The sequence below is a fragment of the Cannabis sativa genome, chromosome 4 (genome assembly GCF_029168945.1).
Source record: "Cannabis sativa cultivar Pink pepper isolate KNU-18-1 chromosome 4, ASM2916894v1, whole genome shotgun sequence".
NCBI classification, from domain to species: Eukaryota; Viridiplantae; Streptophyta; class Magnoliopsida; order Rosales; family Cannabaceae; genus Cannabis; species Cannabis sativa.
Window position 1 is genome coordinate 54,428,408 of NC_083604.1, and position 20,154 is coordinate 54,448,561.

At 35.5% G+C, this 20,154-nt stretch overlaps 1 protein-coding gene across 1 annotated transcript; it reads right to left on the reverse strand.

Annotated features, from left to right (window-relative positions):
- Positions 1-222: 222 nt before the first annotated feature.
- On the reverse strand, positions 223-19,367 carry LOC115712704 (ultraviolet-B receptor UVR8). The gene is made up of 12 exons (XM_030641036.2): positions 18,999-19,367; positions 17,573-17,759; positions 17,106-17,252; positions 16,275-16,356; positions 14,909-15,064; positions 10,361-10,534; positions 8,151-8,222; positions 7,397-7,468; positions 7,188-7,306; positions 1,054-1,139; positions 900-952; positions 223-684 (listed from the first exon to the last, which is right to left on the reverse strand). The coding sequence occupies exons 1-12, from the start codon at positions 19,090-19,092 to the stop codon at positions 604-606; spliced, it is 1,323 nt and encodes a 440-aa protein (XP_030496896.1). The 5' UTR covers positions 19,093-19,367; the 3' UTR covers positions 223-603.
- Positions 19,368-20,154: the final 787 nt, after the last annotated feature.

A 20,154-nucleotide genomic window follows, 5' to 3' on the forward strand; every position in this document is an offset into this window, starting at 1 on the left:
TTTTTTTTCAAATAAAATAATAAAGGAGAATTACCCTATATACTATTTTTTTTGACTATTTTTTTAAATTTACGGTTTGGATTTCTAAAATATTTGCAGCGCTAGTTGCAATAGGGGTTTCTATACAATTTTTTGTTGCAATAAGAGTTTCTATGTAGAATTCCGTCAAAAAAAAAAAAAAAAAAACTAATTTGAAGTGTAAAAATAAAAATACACCAACAATAAAATCAAATCACTATTTCCTTAACAATCTTACAACCTTGCGCTGTCAAGGAAGCATCAATAGCTAATCATTATACTTAATCAAGAGATTCGCAAAAACGTCCTAGAAAGTCTTTAACACAACAAGTCAAGTTACCAAAAAGTATTCACCAAAAAAAAAAGTTACCAAAAAGTTAAGTTACATGTTCTTTGTTTTTTTACTTATAAAAGAACAACACGAATAAGTAAGAAGATAGTAGTGCTTTTACCATAAATATGAATTTACACACTAAGGCAGCCGGTTCCAGCAAACATATCAGTAGCATTGGGTGGTTTGGTTTATTATGACTCTGAAGACTAGAGCAGCCGTGAGAGGTACTTTCACAAATTTGAGTATGTATCTCAAATTCGTACCCTTTTCACATCATTTTCAGGGACACTTAAATCATTTCCTTTCCCGCCAACAGACGTTTGTCCTTGGACCTGGAGAAGAGATGCAAGTATTGTACAATGTCATTTATTTTATGAACAGAAACTGAAAAATATCCAACTCTCTACTTCATCTTCCCCCTCTCAACTCCTTTCTTCTCTTTTATTTGCTATGAGATATCTATGCAAAATGCCTATGTTTTCACAACACAAATTCTAACCTTTCTTTCCCATTTTACTTCCTAAGAATACCAAATTGGAGAACTTACTTTCTCATCTGGAACAACTGCATATCTTTCTGAAGGTGAGACCCAGATTTTCCCTGTCAAATATGTAAAGACATGCCATTCACTTTATATCGAACAGAAAAAAAACTCATGAAAATAGACATTAAAGATACTTAGACAATGTGGAGGTACATACCTGATGATGGATCTACTTTTGAAGATTCTATCTGCTGTCCATTATATCCATCGACACTAAGGGCATCTACCATCTTTGGAGTATTCCTAAAATTTTATAGCACCCAGGGGTTAGAAATGTGACCAAAATATTAGCAGACTCTGAAATGTGGTCTCGTAAATTCTACTATAGCTGTTTATATACAATAATACAAGTATATATAAGTTGGGTATAATTGGTATTCTAAAAGATGTTGTAAACTTCAATTTGAGTAACTGATTTATAAAGGGCACCCTATGAGAGGCTTTATACTCCAGGAATGGTCATTCAAGATTGTAGGACCGTGAAACCATGAAGCACTGTTGATAAGACCTTTGACACAACCTAATACTAGTTAAGTTGACCTACAAAGCTCAAGTTGGCTCATGCACAACAAACTCAAGATACAAAACAAAGTTGCAGTATCAAAGAGAGCATAGAGAACATTACCAGGACAAGTAATAACCTAACAAGCACCAACAAAAGAAGAATTGATCTAGAGAAATATCACCAAAGATTTAATATGTTCCTTTTTTAATCAGAAAATCAACAAAGGTAGAAAAAATTAAGTATTGCATTTAGTTACAGCTCTGCCATTGTTCCTCCAACCAAAAGCACTCTACCAATTAGGAAGACCAAAATAACTAGTTCATAGATTAAGAATCACAATTCTGTGTCAAAGAGCTAATGTTGACTGGACAGCACACCAAGATGGAGATGACGATTAAATAACCTTTTACCAATTAGCTAAGCAATGGCTTAGAAATAGAAGGTGAGAGTGTCCAACAGCAGGACAGAAGGATTATCATGAAGAGATCAAATATAGCATTTGCAACTGAAAACCCACAAAGCCTCACAACAACACTCATATCAAGAATTTGAGACTTATTTATAAAAGGAACCACTCAACAGAAAACAGAGTAGAAACAAGATTCAGATGTCTGGACCCTCTACCATTCAGATTACAAAAGAAAAACAGCGTGACTGGTGAAACTGCTGCTAAAAGAGATAAAAATAAGATAGTTTAGTTTTCACAATTTTTAAAAAATGTCAAAACTTTCTAAATTATAAAAGTTATGAGATCAAGTAAGAGGTATCTTGGAAGAACCTTTTATAGTTCTGCTTACATAGCCTATCCTTTAGATGCATTCAACTTCTTCCCGTTTTCTATTGAATATGAGTATTTTGACCAAATTACACCCAAGACATGAATGTTTTACTTTTCCTTATATCCCCATGTCCTATTTTTATTTTCATAGAAACACAGTAAGTTACCAATAAAATATCGCTTGAATTATAGCCTAGAAGCTATTAACATGTCCTATTAACTCTAATGGAGCTTTCCTGAAGGAGCTGGTAAAATTTAAAGTGGGAAATGGTGCAACTATTCAGTTTTGGGAAGATATTTGGATTGGAGAAACAACATTAAAGAGTCGCTTTCAGGACCTGGCAGTGGTTTCAAAGGCGAAAAATACGAGTATAAAAGATCTTGTTGCCATTGAAGGAGAGGTAGGAAATTGCGTTGCAAGCTGGAATTTTAAGTTTAGAAGGAACTTGATGGAGAAGGAAATGCCTAATCTTATGGTGTTACTGCAACTATTGGAACATATTAGATTGCTCAATATCTCAGAGGATATCAGAGTATGGAAATCAGATCCTGGTGGAATGTTCTCTTGTAAGTCAGCATTCAAATGGTTTACTTCAGACCATAATGTTGGCGAGTTATTTTGGACGAAGACCTTATGGAAAAGAAGGTGTCCTTCTAAAAGTTAAAGTCTTCGGATGGTTGGTGGCATTAGGAAAAATTAATGTGCATCCTATGATGCAAAAAAGGCGACCATTTATTTACTTGTCCCCGGGATGGTGTGTTTGTTGTAAGAAAAGCAGTGAAGAAGCGGCGCATTTGTTTTTGGGGTGTTGTCTTGCTCAAAGACTTTGGATAAAGCTGCTGAACGTCTTTGAGATCCAATGGGTATTTCCTGAATCAGTCCCTCTAATGATGGTGAGCAAGGTGGGGGTAGTAAGAGTAGATCATGCCTATGGAGGACAGCTGTTCTAGCAATCAATTGGGTTATTTGGCTCGAAAGGAATAACAGAATTTTTGAAGGGACTGAAGCTTCAGCTGATGACTTATGGAAAAAAGTCAAATTCTGGACAGCTGTTTGGGTTTACAAAACTAAGAGTTTTGAACATTTTTCGTTCTTAGATTTACATAGAGATTGGAGATTGCTGAGTAATGTTGCTTAATAGTACCTGAATTGTTTTATGACTTTTTGGACTGATTTTATTTTAAATATTTTCTGATATAGCACTTGTAACCATGGTATTCGTCCGCCACAAGTGAGGTTATCTATATATAACGGGAGAGGGTCAGTCTTAGACAAAGGCCTCTTTCTCTTTTTCAAAAAAAAAAATTATCAAGGCAGTTAACCACCCAAATACCTTCATTTTCAAGGCTACAAAGATTTCCATATCAATGGACATGAATTCTGTGTTTAACTTCTTCAACAAAGATTTACAAGCAAATACCTTTGAAATGCCCAGGTTCCAAATCCTTGAGTCAAATAAAGAACAAAAGTGCAACATCTAAAAGAATTTTTTGAATTTGGAACTCTGTACAATGATGGGAATCTATTAGAAAAACTCAAACTCCCCAGTCCCCACTCATAAACCCTCCCAAAATTGAATTCTATCTCTCATACCTGGTTTATAAGTGACATAAGTTGAGACTCAAAATCATCCTAATGAAATGAACTTCCACGAGCTCTTGTAACTCAGTGATCATACACCAAATAAAAAAAAAAAACAAAACACGCCAGAGATCTGTTACGCACTAGGATTAATATGGTGTGTTAGCATATATTAAACAAAAGAGTAATTGAGTCTTTGTATTGAGGGTAGTATTTTGGAGGGAATACAATAGTATATATAGAATATTGAGGGGAATTGGGGAGTATGCATTGTATTGAGTAAATCTCTGTTTGCATCAAAGAGGCCTAAGGGCTCCCATACTTTGTAATTGCGTTTCTCATACATTCAACATACATTTCCTACTGTTTTGCTACTGTTCTACTCCTATTATTGCTACTGTTTCATTGTGTTCTTGAGTTTGGAGTTCTCGGGGCTTATCAATTGGTATCAGAGCACCGATTCTTTGGATGCCGATAATAAGAATGGAGGAGAAATTAGAGGAACAATGGAAATCAGAGTCTTATTATTATCATTCTGAATTTAATACACTGGAGGACCTTGCGTTGCTTCTGGATCAAGTAATTCTTGGGCAAGTAAGGTTACTCCACCTCGCCCGCAACCTCCGAAGTCATGTCGCAACAATATCGGAGGACAACGATCTCAATGAGTGGATCCACCAAGCTGTGCAATCAGTATGGGTTCGCAACCAAGAAGGAATCCGAAATCGCTACGCGGCGAACCTAATTTCTGGAACTCCTTCAACACTAGAGACGTATATTGAAGGTGATAAAGAGATAGAAATGGCAATAAGAGAACACAAACGAGCCTTTGCTAGACTCGACAGCTTCAGAGAACACAAATGGCAAGTTCAGGAAGTAGGACCATCGATTCCAGGAGTGACACAGTGGGTGTCAGATGTTGACGGTGATGAGGCAGCTATACAATCGGAGCTCTTAAATGAATATTCCCTTCCATCTGTGGCATCGCCTGAGATATTCAAAGCTGCGAAGATCATCTCCAATGGAGAAGAAGATAAATGGCTAGAGAAAAATCAGCAGCGAGATTCACTGCCTGAGAGGAGGAAGGAAGAGGCGTGGCTGCTGGTGGAGTCTTCTGAGCAGAAGGATTTGTTGGGAACGGCGTCGGATCTGGAAGTTGTCCCATGGAGTTCGCTCGCACCTCGGCAACGAACGACATCAGAGAAGAACAAATCGTTGGGGATAGCGCCTGAGGAGAAGCATCTGCTGGTGGCGTTGCTTGAGATGAACAAGAATGTTGGAGGAGAAGAAGACAAATGGCCAAAGATGAAAACGCCGATGAAGACGGAGCCGGAGAAGAACCAACAGCGGAAGTCGTCGCTGGCGACGAAGAAGAGGGAGACGTGGTCGCTGGCAGAGTCGCTTGAGGTTCAACCGCTGAAGACATCATCTCAAAGAGAAGAGCTGCTAAAAACCACAAAGGCAGTCGCACATGGGGATCTTCTTTCGAAGAAGACGGTGATGGGGAGGAGCTTCAGTTTACTAAAACCCAATTATTTAAGGCCCAAGCCCTACCACAATCAACCCATGCCATTTAATTGGGCTCCCAGTCCATTTAATTGGGCTCTATATCCGGCCCACCTTCTAAGAATTCTAAAACCATCTCTTTAACTTTTAATTCAGATCTCTCCCAAGTCTCTTTTCCTTTTAATTGGATTACATACGTCACTCATATAATATCACACGTGGGCCTAATTTTTCACTCAGCAAAGGCATTTACCATTTGGGATCCAGGCCTTAGACCAAAAGCAAATTGTTATGCACTTCCACTTCGCAGCATCCTCGGCATTTATGGAAGCTTCGTAGGCGGTGATCGACAGAGGATGCTTCGTCTTCTCTACCATTTCTTTGTACAGAATTTTACACTTTTTGCATCTTTTGGTCATATGATTCAAACACAAGAAAGGGATGCGGATTTGAAGATGCTGATGAAGTGGCCTACTAAGGTATAAAATTACTATACAGTTGGGTGAAGACTTTGGGTTTGTTAAGGATCAGGATATGGTGCAGTTGAACATTTTCCAGACCAAGAGAAGGGTTGTTAGTTCTCTTGAGGTCATGCTTCAGTACTCCATGTTGTCTACTAAGATTAACCATACAAGAATGGTAAGAGGTTGCCTCAATGCATCTGAAAAGTACTATGTGGAACATCTAAGATTAGTCTGGAGTGAGATTTTTAATATGTTTAGGACATTTTTTGACAAAGCAGAACATCAACATAAAATAATAGAAGAATTTCTACACATGTACTGGTTCTGCCCTTGTAGTATAGCAACAGTTGGGGGTCTCTATGTTGGTGTCAATGCTACTATCACTCCACTACTAAGTTTTGGCAATGGTGCTTTCGGGATATTGGATCTTGTTCGTGCTGTAATGAAGTTTGGCAAGTTGTCTTTGCTTGACTTTCAGTTGCTGAGGATGCGTTTGGTGGATGAGAAGTATAACTTTGGTGCTTTGCTAGTGCCATTCAAGCATTGGGTTTTTGATAGAGGGCGCCAAACACTACTCCAGCCAGCCAATGGTGCATCAAGAACATGTCAGAATACCACATTACTAACCTGGTTCTTTGACAAAGGTCGCACACAGCATAGGGCTCTAGACTTGAGTGATTTGATCAATCACCTTGAGGACAAGGTGAATTTCGGGCGGCCGGTAATGTTACGCACTAGGATTAATATGGTGTGTTAGCATATATTAAATAAAAGGGTAATTGAGTCTTTGTATTGAGGGTAGTGTTTTAAAGGGAATACAATAATATATATAGAATATTGAGGGGAATTGGGGAGAGTGCATTGTATTGAGTAAACCTCTGTTTGCATCAAAGGGGCCTAAGGGCTCCCATACTTTGTAATTGGGTTTCTCATACATTCAATATACATTTCCTACTGTTTTGCTACTGTTCTACTCCTATTATTGCTACTGTTTTATTGTGTTCTTGAGTTTGGAGTTCTCGGGGCTTATCAAGATCATGGAAGTGTCCCAATCCATTATAGACAGCCCAGATTTACTTTAATAACCTTATACCACAACAACATTTCTTAATTAGAAATGAATCTCTTCCTTTGTTAAAAATACAGAGAATTTAGAAACTACAATAAAATGAAACACACATGTGACATGCACCCATGCTAAAGTTAGGATTTTCTTTTCAAACTTACCATTCTTTAATTATTATTAATGTTGGATGCATTTAAACCTGAAAACTAATATTGGATGTTTGCTGCTAAAAAAAGCATAATATTTGATGCATTTAAACCTAAAAAAAAGTTATGAGTAAAGCAAACTGCATAAATATCCATTTCGAGAAAAAAAATAAAAAAACTGCATAAATAAGGAAAGAAGTAAATACATTCAGATAATTGTCAAGGGATAAATGCAATTAATTACCTATCAACAGATTCACCATGCCCAAGCTGCCCATTTGTGCCTCTTCCCCACGAAAAGACATTCTGTCTTTCGGTGACAGCAAGAGTGTGTCTCCATCCACAGGAAATTTTAACTACTTTCTGCCAAAAAAATAAAAACATTTAAGACAGGTTAAGAAGAAGCAAGAACGACTGAGATGGTTATGTGTATAATCAGAAATGACATATCACCTGCTCATTGGGAAATTTAACTTGCACGGGTGAACAGTGATCCTCATTATCACCAGCACCCACCTGTCCAAACTGTACACGGAAGGTAAGTAACTAACCGAAAATTTCAAATACTATCATGAATTGTGATGGAAAGAAAGAAAGTGGACTGGATAGTGTCTTATAGAATTAGTTGTTTATCATCCACAATATTTATTTAAAGAATTTTTTACATAACACACCAAAAATTCAAAAAAAAAATTACAAAAATACATTAACACGAAGAAATTTTCATTTTTACGGTTTGTACTTTTTTATTTACAAAAATACGTTCTTCTAGTAAAAACAATGAACTATTTGATATTCCCTTTTGGTTGTTTTATAGTTTATTTATTGTTATCATGATGTTGATTTTCTCGTTGTTTTATGTTGTTTTATAGTTGTTGTGAGGTTGATTTTTTATTGTCTTGTAGTTGTTTTCTTACCTTTTCTATTTTTTGCCGAGAAAAACACACTTTTGTAATTTTGAAAGTTTAAAATCGTATTTTTGAAAAATTAAATTTATATAATTGCAAAAAAAAAAACGTATTTATGAAAATATTCCTATTTTATATCTCATGTTTCATCAAGAAAAATCATTGATGAACTAGAAAACTACAATAATGATTAAGTTACAGATTTGTTAGAGATGTTTGTCGACAAAGAAAAAAAAAATGAAGATTAATAATAATATAATAATAATAATAATAAAATAATAAGAATATGATAAATGCACCTTATTCCATCCCCAACCATAAAGTTTTCCATCAGATGTTAGCGCCATTGTATGTCTCCAACCACCTGATATCTACGAACCTCAAGAGAATATACACGCATAATTAGAATGATAAACAAACTTCAGCCTGTCTAAGGCAAAAGAAACTTCACTCTAATCATTTTAGATATTTAATTAATTACAATTTACCAATATATCTGACATGGGAGATAAAAGATAAAAAATAAGATCAGAGAATTGAAATAATATTTCAGCAAACCTTTTGTTTCCTTATACTCTTGGGTGTTGGTAAGAAGGTAATAAGAAACAAAGATGTATTGGAAAAGATGAATAAAATCATCTTAGTTACATCCTAAAAGCCAGTATATAAAACTGCAACCTAAGAAACATATAGTAACATTGTACAAGACTCGTATATACACTACTTGCCTTAGGCTTTAAAGACACATCAGCAAGTCACAAAATAGCATGGAGGATGATAACTTCCAATTAGCTATCCAGTATTTAATCTTGTCCTGAATTACTTCCATGTCTACTTATATTGAAGATTCTACATTTCTTTCCAACCAGATAACCAAAGAACAAGAGCGATGACATTCCACAACATCTTCTTCCTTTGATCCTTTGCTCCCCGATAGCCCTCTAGGCATAGGCCTACCACATGTTGCAAGACATTGCAGCATTAGTAAGGCCAAACCCGATAAGTTCCCGTATGCTGAATAATTTTGACCTAAATGGCCTTATAAAGGAGCAATGAAGAACATTGGATCACCATTCTCATATTTTTGTTTGCACATATGCACCAATATGAAGAGACCTAATAAAATGGGCTTCTCTATAGATTCTCCCATGTATCTAATTTGTTCGGAGCTCCCAACAATCCAAAAACATTAATATTTGAAAGAGCAAAATATTTTATTCCTCACCACAAAACTCAGGCCTTCTTCTATCCATCTATGCTCTTGGTAAACTTGATTACTTTGGGTCCTAAAATTCTGATTGAATAACCCCCAGAAGTCCCAAATATTTAATACGCCAGACTCTTACCTCACAACTCAGAGTTCTCTAAAAAGGCCATGAGCTGTTCCTCTGTTCATTCCCAACATTACACTTTCCCTATACTAACTTTAAGCCTCAACACCAAGGAAAAGGTATAGAGAAGAAAAACTAAGTTTTTCAAAGAAACCTACGTAGGATCCAGAAAATCATCCGTAAACTGGAGATGCAAAGCATCGATATTCTTTTCTCATATCACAAATCCCCTTATCAATCCATACTGAATAATTTTATACCCATCCCATCAGCCATCAAAGTAAAGAGGAAAAGAGATGAAGGGATGTTCATGTCTCAAACTTCTTGATTCTTTCAATTATACCAAGTCTCACAAGGATCATTATGGAAATGAACACCAAGGATAAGAATACACCAATCCAAGATCACCAAATCCATTTTTCTCAATATCATTAACTTTTTTAAAATCAATTTTGAGGACTGCAACCTTTCTACCTGATGCGCGATAGTCTCTAGCTAGCTAAAACGCTACCAAAACCACGCAAAGGATCTGTTTAGGCTAAATGAAAATCTATAGTGCTTTTGAGATCATTAACAGTATGCCATTAAGTCTTGATGCCAACATTTGCCTATAATCTTGCAGAGCATCGTAATCAAACTTATGGGCTTGTAGTCTCCATCTTGAAAGAGTACACCCTTTCGGGGATGAAGTAGAAGTTTCAACTTGTAATCTTAATAATCCATCCGACCAACTCTGATTCTTAAAGTGAAAAATGAAAGACATTTCAATTTATAGACAATTTGTATTTCTAAAATACTTAAAAAAGACACAAGCAACAAAAATGAAAATTTGTCAATAGATATGAAGATCTTGCTTGAAAGTTATAATTCTACAAGAAACTTATAAACTCATTATTACAAATCAGAGACGCAACTAAAGGATAAGGTGCCTAAACTAATGGCTTGAATTCAAATACTAATGAAAGAGCTATCCTAATTCTATGTATTGAAAGGTTTTTTGGAGTGAAAATGTGAACTAAAGGAAAGAAAAGAGATTACGCTGCTAAGTTTATCCATCCAAGAACAAAAACCACCTCATAGGCATACAAATCCAAACTTTGGCAAAATAGAAACGCATAAAGACTTGACATACTAAACTGGTACTCAACAGAGGTCCACAGAAAAGATAAGGATCTCACCTGAGAAACAACACTGCCACTCAATGCTTCTAGCTTGTGAGGAGCAAGGTGATCCTCAAAATCACCATGACCTAGTTGACCATATTTGCTCCATCCATAAGTATATAAAGTACCTAAAGAGGAAACAGATATTGTATGCCGCCAACCACAAGCAACCATAATCATCTTCTCATCCTGTGTTATTAATATCATAAGTATCTATTTTAAGCAAACAAGACTATAAGTTGGTGCAACGAGCAAATTGAAATTATAATCACCGAATATATGCAATTGTTGACGTGTGACATCAGTTTCTAACAAGATAAACAGCAATAAAGGTTACACTTTGAGTCTTATAAATAAGCTAGGAGTATTAAAAACAAAAAAGTAAAACAATAATGAAAAGAAATATTCAGAAGAGAATGGTTTAAACGATAAAAGTGAATCCAATCCTATGAAATTGTAGCAATATGATATTGTCAGAAAAATATGCGCTATAATGAGTTTAGAATAGTGGACATATTTAGATAGAGAGTATCATTCTTCATTTTAGATCTTTATGGTACATTACCAAGGGCAGAGAAAGGGGGATGTTACCGTTATGTTCTTTAATGATAATAATAATTAAATAATTGAGAACATTCATTGTACTAAATAAATATCTTGGTTAGTAACGTCACCAATCTCTAATGTTAAGGAGAGAAACTAAAACCCAACCCCATCCAAGTACTCAAGGGAATTTTCCAATGTCAGAAAAAAACATGAAGATTAATTGGTGTTTTTGTTGAGTTGTTGTTAGAGTATTAGCTGTATATTAGGTGTAAAAGAATTAGGGTAACTTGTATTTAGTAGTTTCCTATTTTGTTGGTAGTTTCCTATTTCCTAGTCTCCTAACTTTGTATATAAATATGTACTATTCTATGAAATACACATATAATTCGATTCACTATTTTCTACATGGTATCAGAGCATTGTGATTCAAAATTCGAAATTCGAAATTAGGGTTCTGAAAAAAAAAAAAAAAAAAAAAAAAAAAAAAAATTAGGGTTTGAGTTTAGGGTTGTTTTTTTCGAAAATCCTATTTGGAGTGAACATTGTTTCTCACCGCCCACATGAGGAGGATCGCTCACCACGGCCTACGAACCCCCGAAGTCCTGGCCGCCGATTCCTCGCGCGTGGGGCTCACGCGCCGCCCGAAGCTTCGCGCGTGGGGCTCACGCGCCGCGTGGAGGCGCGTGTGACGCGCCTTCGACGGCGTTCGTTGCCGATTCTTCACCGGGTTCTTCTAAGCCCACTCGCATCCGTTCTAGGTTGTAATCTCGGTATTTGTTTGTCTTCTTCGTGTTCGGGTGTTCATTCTTTGGTGTTCTTTTGTTCTTTTTCTCCGTCTTTGTGTTTGCTTTCGAGATTATGGCGAGATAAGATCGCATTCAAAATCGCTTGTTGTTTCTGATGTTGTTCCCGTAATGTCTAAAATCACGGATCATAAGTGGATTGGTTCGAATTATTTGGAATGGAGTAAGACGATTCGACTGTATTCGAGGAGTATTGACAAAGATGATCACTGATCGACGATCCTCCTGAAGAAACAAACGATTCAAGGAAAATATGGCTCCGTGAGGATGCTCGCTTGTTCCTTCAAATTCGAAATTCTATCGATAATGAGGTAATTAGTTTGATTAATCATTGTGAATTGGTTAAAGAACTAATGGGTTACTTGGAGTTTTTGTATTCTGGCAAAGACAACATATCTCGCATATATGATGTTTGCAAAGCTTTTTATCGCGCGGAGAAACAAGATAAGTCTCTTATGAATTATTTTATGGCTTTCAAGAAAACATATGAAGAACTTAATGTGCTATTACCGTTTAGTCCTGATGTAAAAGTTCAACAGCCGCCAACGAGAACAGATGGCTATTATGAGTTTTCTTGCAGACTCTCATCCGAATTTGACTCGCAAAGTCACAAGTTCTCTCCGGTTCGATGTCTCCTCTTTACAAGATGTGTTTACTCGTGTTCTTCGCACAGAGACTACCTCTTCAACTCCTCCGAATAGCGCCTTGGTGAGTCGTAATACCCCGCACGGAAAGAAACTCTACTCCAAGTGGATTTAAAGGAGGTAATTCACAAGGACCCGATAACCGCACACCAAATTACGGGAGCATCATGTGCAATTATTGTAAGAAACTGTGCCACACCAAGTTCGAGTGTAGGAAGTTACAATTTAAGAATCGACAACAACACTCGCCAATATTGCAAGCACTAAGGATGCATCCGACAACCTGGTCCTTATTTCGCCGATGAATTTGCCAAGTTCTCAAGGTATCGTGAAACACTTAAGTCTTCATCTTCTTCCGTCACATCGCGATTGCCGATTCGTGTAACTCTAATGCCTCGCCTTCTTTCCAAATCCTCAAAATGGGTCATTGATTCCGATGCCACGCATCATATGACAGTAATTCCCGTCTCTTTTCCACTTTTCGCCTCACAGTCCCACTTCGTTGTCACCTTAGCCGATGGGTCAACGGCCTTCGTTCTTGGATCCGGCACTATTGTTCCTACACCTATGCTATCTTTGTCATCGGCCTTACATTTACCCGATTTGTCCTTTACTTTGCTTTTTGTTAGTCAAATCACCAATAATCTAAATTGTTGCATCTCATTCTTTCCCAATCATTGTTTGTTTTATGATCTTATGACGAAGAAGATTATTGGTAAAGGACATGAATCTAGTGGCTTGTATGTTCCTGACCTAATTCCACCAACCTCTATTGCTTGTTCGAGTGTTGCTTCCGCTTGAGGCTCATTGTCGTTTAGGTCATCCATCCCTTCCTTTGCTCAAGAAACCGTGTCCCCAATATAGTAGTTTATCTTCGTTAGAATGTGAGTCATGTCGGTTGCCAAACATCATCGTGTTAGTTCGAGTCCACGTGTCAATAAACGTGCTAGTGTTCCTTTTGAGTTAGTTCATTCCGATGTTCGGGGTCCTTCCCCTATTTTGTCTCAACTCCGGATTCGGGTATTTTGTTACTTTTGTGGATGATCATTCTCGTTTAACTTGGTTATATTTAATGAAAAATCGTTCGAGTTGTTTTCTATATTCGTGCTTTTCAGGCCGAGATTCAAACTCTATTTAATGTATCTATTCGTACTTTGAGAAGTGATAATGCCAAAGAGTACATGTCTGCTCAATTTCAATCTTATATGACCTCTAATGGCATGCTTCATGAAACTTCTTGTGTTGATACGGCACCTCAGAATGGTGTTGCAGAACGTAAAAACAGACATCTTCTTGAAACTGCACGTGCTCTCTTGTTTCAAATGAAAGTCCCTAAACCTTTTTGGGCCGATGCAGTTTCCACGGCATGCTTTCTTATTAATCGCATGCCCTCTTCTGTTCTTAATGGTGAAATTCCATTTAAAATTCTTTTTCCTAATAAGTCATTATTTCCAGTTGCTCCGCGAGTATTTGGTAGTGTTTGTTTTGCTCGCGATGTCCGTCCATCTGTCACCAAATTAGACCCTAAGGCACTAAAGTGTGTCTTTCTTGGTTATTCTCGTCTTCAGAAAGGGTATAGGTGTTACTGTCCTGATCTCAACAAATATCTTGTGTCTATTGATGTTACTTTTGTAGAAAATACATCTTATTTTTCATCTTCCACTACTTCTACTAGTCAGGGGGAGGATGATGATTTGTTGGTTTATTCTGTCACATCCTATGCGCCTGCTCCATGTTCTGGCGGGTCTCTTGTTCCTTCACCTGCCTCGGTCGTCACCCCCACAATGTCTACACCTCCACCACCTCCACCACCTCTACCACCTCCACCACTCCCTCGGCCTCCTATAGTGTACACCAGGCGCCCCCCTCCTCCATCGAACAAGGCTTTGATACTACTAATAGTTTGAGAATTAATTTGTATTAGTTTAGTTTAGAATAGGTGGATATGAAGTAATAAGTGTTTAATGATTTTTCTGATAAAGTAGCGAAGTAGTGTAGTGATGACGATGAATTGATGTTGGTTTAGTAAATGAGAATAATTTGGCTTAGACGAGTTTATGTTTTAGGGTAGTAGAAAATCAAAAGTTCTATTGATATAGTTTAGTTGGATCTTGGATGTTGGTTACAATTTAGAATCCTTGATGGGTATTTATAGTTGCTAGCCTTCAAGTTTGTGTGACTACTGACTAGAATTGTTTGCTCTAGATCCTTCTAGTTCAAGGACTTTATCCATACACTTAGCATGCATAAATACATAATTCTAGACTAAAGTTTTCTAGAAATGCTATGATGTTCTATTGTATATTTCACATGTCTAGAAAATTCTAAAGTATTCAATTATCTAAAAAGTTTAGGTTAAGCTTTTCTACAAATGTGTAGAATATTTTATACTAAATTGAGAATGGTAGAAATGGGTAAAAATTTCTAATACCTAGCTATAAACCTATTATGACAAATAATGCAATACCTACTTTAACCATACAGAATCAACATTGCAAAACAATTTTTTCAAGGTATAGCCGTTTGTTTTCCACATTAAAGGAACAAGCAATACCAGATTTTGAACATACATCAACAGTTGAAACTTTCTCAGGAACCAAACGGTCATTTCTGTCCCCTAAGCCCAAGTTTCCATAGCGGCCCCATCCCCATCCATACAGTGACCCATCCTCTGTAATAGCTGCAGTATGTTCAGCACCAGCCGCCACCATTTTGATAGAGATTCCCTACAAAAGATACATTTTTGGGGGAAGGGGGGCCATAAGAAATGTAAATATTATTGTAAAAATAGTAGTATAATACAAAAAAAGGGAAGAAAAAAGTTCACGCAATAAAGGAAAACCTATATAAAAACAAACCAATGGGAAAAAACTGAGCAACCTAGTCTTACAAAAGATTCATAAAATATAAATTACTTGTATCATTTCCATAAAGTAATCATGAAAATATGAAATCTGCAAAGATTGATATATTATTTTTGCACCTTAAGGTGAAAGTTTTATATGTGACAGGGACAGGTAGAATAAGAAAGAAAGAAAGAAAGAAAGAAATAGGAGCACTAATGGTAGATAGTATGCATACTTATATAATTTCATTAGCAAGACTGAAGAATGTAAAAGAATAGCTAACCCTAAATATCAATAGACAAGTAAATCAATCTTAACTCATCTAGGAAATAACTCTAAACTTCCAAAGGAAACTAGTTGGGAATTTAAATTTCACTATATAAGAAAACTCTGTGACTCAATAATAGTTACAGCCCTAAACAATTACCAATATAATATAATCTCGTTCATTTAGTTATTGATGTATAACAAACACTAAAAGAAATCCTATTACTTTGGCTGGATTATTCATAACTGCATATTTACATTAATGATGCAGTGATCAATTGGATATACTGCTTGTTCCACTTTTGGAAGACTTGCTTTTATATTCATTTAATTTCTTCGAACAAGAACTAAAAGAAATGGAATGAAAAGAATCCTCTGTCTAATAAGAAATGCTAAAAGACACCAGTGATACCTAGCACCCTCCTTTGTATTATAACGCGATTAGTGCAATTAAATATCGGGTCCCGTATAATTTAATATAATATTTTTTAGGAAATGTCGCTAATAAATTGCAAGGTGCCACCTCTAGGTGGTGCTAGGCACCACTAGTGCCCAATAGCAATACTCTTGTCTAATGCATAAAAAAAGACTAAAACATCATGTCATTTTAAATAGAAAGTGATGACTAATGATTTTGAAAAAGAAAGAAAAAACAACAAAGCAGCAGCTAAAATTAAATCATCACACAGAAACAAAACCAAGCACACGGTTCTTGAACACATGCGCTGCCACCTCACAATTTCATATTGCTGAAATATATAGAATTTTCATACGACAATATAAGAATTTTGTGTTTTATTTGTAATATATGCAACTACAATACCTTAAACGCTTGAATTTTTCGTGGAACAAGAGAGTCCTCAGTGGTCCCAAGACCAAGCTGGCCATTTTGGTTTCGACCCCAACTTCAACAAAAGAAAAGAACTTGAATTAATTGAAAACGAATATAGATTATAAAAAGACAACACAGTGTAAGTGCTACAACAAAGTTTAGCTGAATTAGCAGAACTAAGAATTCATGAATATTTCTTTTCTTATCTGGGCAGAGATTCAAAGTCTTTCCTGTAATTATATTTGGATGTATTCTTGTTCATCATTGTACTATTCTTCCTCATTAGTACTAGAACTTTTTCGTATATAATAATATAATATCTTTATAAAATTGCTCCAACCAAGAAAGTTTGGCTCATAAGCACAGGAAGAAACCCTATGCTGGGAAAAAAGCATGTGCATATGCATAAATAATGTTAATAATAAGTTAATAACAATAATGATTATAGCCGTTCATTAAACTATTATATTATGTAGCATGCAAGGAATTGTAAACAAGCTCACAAAAAGTCCTCTTTTGAAGATTCAAGAATTTCTCGTGGTCGTGTTTAACAACCTATTACAGGCCTGCATTTTAAGGACATTGTAGAGTGCGCTTGCCGATTATTGTTACCAACTGGACAAAATTATTAACTAAATGTTTGGCAGATTTTCGTCACTTTTTTCTTCTTTTAAAATTAGATTATGATAAATATCAAACAAAATGCTAATATGAAAAACAGGGGAAGAAAAAGGACAATGGCATTGAAAGAGAAAAACCATGTGTCAGCCTATCAAAAATGGTAAAAAATGTGAACGCTCTATACTGTGTGAGAGAACTAACCTTTGTACCTCCCCTTCCATAGTGACTGCCAAACAGTGGCTGTCTCCACAAGCAATTTGCGTTATCCTTATACCGTGCAATGCTTTTATGGGCTGAGGAGTGAACAAGTCACTAGAATTACCATGACCTAACCTTCCAAAGTCACCCCTGGAAATAATGTAAAGTATAATGCTTATATGATAACTGAAAAGCATAAAACTTACAGAAAGCTGTGTTATTTGTTTTATTCAAATGACACAAACATTTCTGTAAACTATGCAAATAAATCTTTGAACTGATAAGATATAAATTTATATTAATTCATCTAGAAAAACTTCGCACCCAATTGAGATCAAAATTAAGATAATGCAGTACTGACTGATTAAAGAAAATGCTATGAAAAATAAATTGTGAGACCACAATTTAGACTACCAAATGGAATAAGGTTACTTAAATACATAAGTGCAGAGTGGAAGAATAGAACAAACCATCCCCAACTATAAACTTCCATATGTCTCTCAGAATAAGCAGTTGTATGATCAGCACCACAAGTAACAGATGATATTTCAAGGCCATCCAACGCACTTAATTGCGTAGGAGTAAGTCGATCTTCAGCATCTCCATGGCCTAGTTGTCCATCCTCCCCTCTTCCCCAAGAGCAAACAACATCGCCAGCTGTACATAATCAATAAAAATCCATTTATACTCTTACAAATGAAGACAAAACGATCACCCCAGAAGCAAAAGACGTGTACAATTTAAAATTTACACAATTAAACAATTATAATGAAAATAGGACCAAGTACACATATCCGTAGAAATCAAACCAGAAAAACCCCGACCAATAGTGTCTAGAAGCACTGAGAAGGGAGCACTAAGGAACAAGAATCAAAATACTGAATTTATTAACTAAAATGCAGCAGATAAATTACCATAAATGTGATCACTTAAGAATACTTTTGATCTTCTTTCTTATAAACATTTCTGGATTCGGTAGTGGACAGAGATGACTCTGTAATAATCTTTGTTGGCTACATTTTAAATTATTTGGTTTGAAAGGGAGAAAAATGGCTGCTTTTGAGAATAAATACAATTAAAAGAGGAATTTACAGGGAGGACCAAAAATTTTGAGGTATTTTCATCTTATTTAAAACAGTATAAAAAGACACCAATTTTATTATTATTTTTTTTTAATCTACATGGATATAGTTGAATTTAATAGTCTTTTTTGTAATCTTTTTGTTGTTCGCTTTCTTTTGTTCTTTTTATTTTAAGACTTCTCCCCTGTTTTTTCGTTACCTTTCACCTATGATTTCGTACAATATATTTTCATCCATAATAATTCGGTTTTTTCAAGGAGCCAACAATACAAACTCAAACAAGTACGTAATTTTTTTTTATTTATTTATAATTTTTTTTTTGTTTTTTGAGTTGATTACCCATTAGTTCAAGCTACTTGTGCTTTCATGAATAAAACAGAGACGCGGGAGACAATGGCAAACAAACATAGACATCCTCTTTCACATGACTAACATTTTACCAACACCGACAAGACATAGCCGAAAACATATTCAGATTTAGCAACGTCTAACAAGAAATTTCATAGAAAGCATTGAAGCGATAGCAAATCCAACACTGAAAAAACTCACAACACAAATTTACAGTTAAAAAGGACAAATGAGAGAATGATAAGGAATAGAAACCGTATTAATACTATTACAGCACCTGATTCTCGCTGAATCTTCAAAATCTTTGGAGAATAGCGAATATTCTAGCTTTTCTTTTTCTTTTCTTATTTTTTTTAATAGAAATCTAAGAGAATCACTAGCACGCTCTACGATTTCAGCGATCAAAACCATGTTTTCATTTCTATTCAGCCCCCAAACAGGAAAAGAAAGAGAAATGGAAGCTTACAGAGAAGTGCGACGGAGTGACTAGCACCAGCAGATATGAGCAGAACACGACGAATTGAAGCAGTGACTTCGGTAGGTGCTGCCTCGTCCGCCATGGGAATGGAAATGGGTAGAGAGAGAGAGTAGAAGTAGTAGGATATTGAGAAGGATCAATGAGGTTCTTCCCTCTCCAGAAATTGAAAAGTGATAAAATTCCATAAAGTTAAACAACAGAGTGGGCCCTCCTGTATTTATAGCGATGCAGATTAGATATTAGCACATGTGGATTCACCGCAACTTCTTTACATATTTTTAATACTCTCCGTATCAGTGTCAGCCGGACCGTCTTCTGTCAGACCTTAGACACGACTAAATTTAAGAATTAACACCAAATCTTTTCCATAAAATAAAATTAACACTAATTTAAGCAAACACTAATTTTTCTTCCAATATTAAAAACTCAGCAATATAGCCGCTTTTCTTGTAGCTAATTTAATTTCTTTTAGTATTATAATAATTGTTACTTAAAATATAATTTTAATATATAGTAAAATTATAAATATATCATCTTATTTTCTTAAGTAAAGTCGCCGAAATTAATGGTAGTTCTCTTTTTGATTGAATTTTCGTTTCGGTTGCGTTAGGTTACTGCGTGGTTGCACGATAGTTGCCCAAGAAGCATGGATCGTGGGTTGAAGATGTGTGTAAGTGGTATTTGTGTAATTTTTTTTATTTAGACTGTATATTTATTTATTTGGCCAGCTGAAAGTATTTTTGTAATATTGTTACTTTTTTTTTTGTTAAAATTGAAAAAAGCCCAAATTTTTATGTAGAATATTTCATTAAATTAAGTGTGTTTTTCTAAATTAATTTTAAAATAATCCAATAAAAAATTAATTCCATTTATTTTAAAATTAATTATGTTGCTAATTCAATTTTAATTAGGTTAAACTAGTATAATTAGCCTAATACAATTATTTAAATAAGGCAAATGAGTCTTCACAATTGGGGTTGTTCATGTAAGAGAGAGTTGGGTTCAGTATGTCGTACCCACTACTAATGGCCCCCTAACTCTCACACAAGGCCCAAATGAGAGGAATTTTGTAATAGGGCTATTTTTAAAAATATGAAAAAAAATTATTAAGGTTATGATAAATATGGCATAAAAAGTAAATGCC